A 4146-nucleotide genomic window follows, 5' to 3' on the forward strand; every position below is an offset into this window, starting at 1 on the left:
CAGTGAAGGAGACATAGGGAAAAACCTGTCTCTTTTTACCAAAAGGATGGAATGTGTTGATTGCTCCTCATGTGGAAAAGCTGTTAATTCTGGCTTGATGAAGACATGTTAGAAGGGGGGGACACTTTATTTTGAGTGTAAAGGGTCACTTAAGAGGTCAGATTAGGAGGAGAAAAGTTTTAAGGTCCAGATAATTTGGGAAATGAAATTGGCTTTGATGGGTTTCTGTGTGGCTTTGTGATCATTATAAGTTATAATGAGCAAGCATTTTGTAGTGTTTGGGAAATTCCATAAGGACTTGAAGGGCCAGCGCTTAAAAACTTAGAGCCAAAGAGTAGTTTGATCATACTCTTATGGCAGAAAATTGATGCCCTTCGTGTTATTAGCATATGAAACTTTGGATAATACAAAATGTACAACCTTAAGGAAAACTGCTTTTATTTTTCTCTTACAGATAAGGCTCAATTACTTGAAATAGCCAAAGCTAACGCAGCTGCCATGTGTGCTAAGGCTGGTGTTCCTTTACCGCCAAACCTGAAGCCTGCACCTCCACCTACAATAGAAGAGAAAGTTGCTAAAAAGTCAGGAGGAGCTACTATAGAAGAACTAACTGAGGTAAGCTAGACAGAATTTGTTTTCATTCTTAAATGGATTATTCCAGGGATGTTGACTCTGGAGCGTGCCAAAACCTGAATTGTGGGCTGAACTGATAATGGCTGGCACCGAGTGGCCAAAACCCGAAATACAGATGTGGCAGCGGCAGAAGCTCTGTTTAGCAGGCCATTATCCGGGATGGCTAAGCTCCGCTAGCTAAAAGTTACTTCCCATTACTTTTGCTTTCCAGTTTTAGAAGCCAAACTGACTGAGGAGTGGGACGGTTCGTTTGAATGGAGGAGGTGTTGAGTGAGCAACACGCAGAAGCTCGCCTACAGTTTCGTTTCCATTCACGACGTGTTCACTGATCGCCACGAGTGTACTGCATATACGCAAAGACACAGACAATCTTCAGAAATGATCTTTTGCCACCGGAGCTTGGAAATTAATGAGAATAGCTGGCCATTGCCTGAAAGGAACTTCTTTCGCATCAACATTTCGGGTTTTGGCTGTTTGGTACCAGCCATTGGCGATAATGGCCGGCCATTATCAGTTCTTCCTGCGGTTCGGGTTTTGGCAGTAACATATTTTAAATACACTTATTTTTGTTTTTAAGAATTTGATCTTTTTGATTGAGGCTTTTTGGGGGAGGCTTCGTTTTATTTTATTATTTTTTGGGGGGGAGATGCTGAAATATTGCTGCTAGGATCCAGAAAATACCACATTGTTTCATATATTGAAACTTGTCATTGGCTAGCCTTATGCCAGCCTGCCACTGTCAATATATTCTGTTCCCCTTGGTTACATGCTTGATACACTCTTGTGTTTTTGGCTAAATGAGCTTTTTATCCTGTTGTAATATTTTCAATTGATAGTAGATGTGATGAATTCTACTGCTTGTATAGAGACAGGTCTACCCAAATTTACTCTGACCTTTTTATAAAGCCAGGTAATTGCGTCTGTTCCTTTGCTTCTCAGGAAGGAATTGACGTTCGTTTATGTGTCAGACTGCATCAATTGCACCCTCTCCATTATGCCTTATTTTCCTTAAGTTCTATTCCTTAAGAGATTCAGTCTACAAAACATTTATAGAGAGACACATTACTGTCTGACTCTATCACAAATGTTTTAAAACTTTTATTGTATCATACATTTGGGGATCATAACGTGTCTTAATCTGTTTCCTCACTTAGATTTATTACAATATGAATTATAAGTTAAAACATAAAGACCTAGCAAAAGCTTCTATTGCTTACTTACCAGATCCATCATTAAAACTTTATAAATGCTTAGTATTTTGTTGTTTTTTAGCCTCATCATCAGCGCTCTTGTCCCTCCTAACAAGATTTTTTTTCTCACCTTTTTACCATTACCAGACCAGAATGACTTTCTTTTCCTTCTCTACCAGTCCTTGTTCTTCACTATGAAAATCTGGCTTAGAATTCTTCAAGAGATATTCTTTGATTCACAAACCCTGCCTGACTCTATTTTCTCTTAAGCCTTTGTTCTTTTAGCACTTATGTACCCAGTTTGTATTATATCAGTTTGCACTTGTTATTGTGTTGCTCTGTAAAAAACGTTCTTCAATTATTTCATGTGTATGTATTCTGTCTCTTGTATTAGAGTGTAAGCTCCTTGGGAGCAGGGACCATGTCTTTTTTTTTTTTTTTTTTGTATTCCCCAGACAGTGCCCAGTACAGTGCTCTGCACATAGTAGGTGCTCAATAAATGTTGTTGACTGACTGACCAGCCAGAGTCTGTTTAAGTAGCTAATAAGTTAAATTACCTTTTTATAACCTGTCACTAATTTACCTTTGAAAGTTGACTTTATGTGGTTTTGATTTTTCTTAAAAATTGCATGTTATTCTACATAAACCATAAGGTTTATCTTTTGTTTGTTTTTACTTTTAAAGAAATGCAAACAGATTGCACAGAGTAAAGAAGATGATGATGTAATAGTGAATAAACCTCATGTTTCGGATGAAGAGGAAGAAGAACCTCCTTTTTATCATCATCCCTTTAAACTCAGTGAACCCAAGCCCATTTTTTTCAATCTGAATGTGAGTATTAGTGCTTATATAGATTGAAATGGCACAACTTATGGATGATAAATGCACATGGCGTTTATTAATTTTTGATTAAAATACTGTGGGAAAATAATGAACAAAACCATGTCCTCCCAGAGTAAACATTTCCTCCAGATTATGTTGAAATTCTTAGAAACCACTTCATGTTTTATTGGGTTTTAATTAAGAAACATTATTTTTTAGATTGCTGCAGCAAAGCCAACTCCGCCAAAAAGTCAGGTAACACTGACAAAAGAATTTCCTGTGTCATCTGGATCTCAGCATCGAAAAAAGGAAGCAGATAGTGTTTATGGAGAGTGGGTTCCTGTAGAGAAGAATGGTGAAGAAAACAAAGATGATGATAATGTTTTCAGCAGCAATTTGCCCTCAGAGGTAAGTAAGAGGAATATTACATGTTTTTCCTTTTTTATACCTGAATCTGTCATTTTATTGTTATTTTATATCTGATTTGGATTCTGTTTCACTCTTCTTAGGGCCGGGTTAAACGGCAGGGCCGGGTTAAACGACAGATGAAACAACCCGCAGCTTCTCATTTGACAGTAACTCGATGCAATTCACTTTGTGGAACCAAACCACAAAGTGAAAAGCATCGAAGTGCAGAGAACAGTGTTATCACATCCCTACCCAACATTGGGCCCTCCTTGCACTTGTGGGAAGGTAGCCCAAGGTACAACTATTTAGCTTCACGTTTTGCTTCAAGGCTATATAGCTCTAGATTTTGGTGGTAGCAAATTTATTGGGTGGAGGGATTGAGTGGAGAAAGGCAGATCCTCAGGTTCAACACAAGAACTGGATTGGAAAAGGTCATTGTAGGTTGATAAGAACATCTTGGGTACATAGCCCATTGCCCTTAAGTGATGGTTTCTTATTTCTCTGGGTTGTTTGTCAGATAGCCTTTAATTTTCATAATTTTCCCCTTCCCTGTGCTACCTTGGCCCTTTTGAATTCTTGTGTTTAACCTAATGTTCAGCCTTGGTACTCTGTTCCCTTCTCCTTCCCCTCTTTGCTACTATTAAAAGTTGGAGAAGTGGAATTCACACTTTGAAATTTCCACAAGGCTATAGTTGTATCTTGTCAAAATGACGCAATAACAATGCCAAGTGTCAAAACAACCCCATTAAAATGCCGCCTGATTAAATAATGTGCTGCTAATTATAGTGCACATGAAAACAGCAAGACTGTATATATATGTAAATATATATATATATCTGTATCTTTGTATGTATCTCTGTATCTGTACCTTTGCTGTATCTTTTAATAAACAGTTTACTTTTATTTAACTTGTTGTGCAAAATCACGCTTGGGGGATCTGGGAGGGTGGAGACTTATTAGGGGAGGTGGGAATTTTAAGTGATACAATAGACTAGTTGTCATCACCTTTTGCCCTTGGTTTCCAAAGCCTGGACATTTGTCCAAGGACTGAACTAGATATCTTATGCCCTTACGGACATTTTCTTGCAGTCTG

At 38.0% G+C, this 4146-nt stretch overlaps 1 protein-coding gene across 10 annotated transcripts in view; it reads left to right on the forward strand.

Annotated features, from left to right (window-relative positions):
• SON (SON DNA and RNA binding protein) overlaps positions 1–4146 on the forward strand; it is a 31891-nt gene that overhangs the window by 12692 nt on the left and 15053 nt on the right. For 8 of the 10 annotated variants that reach the window (XR_014022931.1, XR_014022932.1, XR_014022933.1 and 5 more), the window contains exons 4-6: positions 455–615; positions 2508–2654; positions 2865–3053. Coding sequence is in view for 6 of the 10 variants with exons in the window: in XM_081301081.1 (XP_081157207.1) it covers positions 455–615; positions 2508–2654; positions 2865–3053 (497 nt within the window). In the remaining 4 variants the exon portion in view is untranslated. Of the gene's footprint in view, positions 1–454; positions 616–844; positions 2442–2507; positions 2655–2864; positions 3054–3154; positions 3826–4146 lie in introns of those variants that run through there. The other 2 variants (XM_081301085.1, XM_081301082.1) reach the window with 2 other exon arrangements.

Source organism: Spermophilus citellus, assembly GCF_964194105.1.
Source record: "Spermophilus citellus genome assembly, chromosome: 7".
NCBI classification, from domain to species: domain Eukaryota; kingdom Metazoa; phylum Chordata; class Mammalia; order Rodentia; family Sciuridae; genus Spermophilus; species Spermophilus citellus.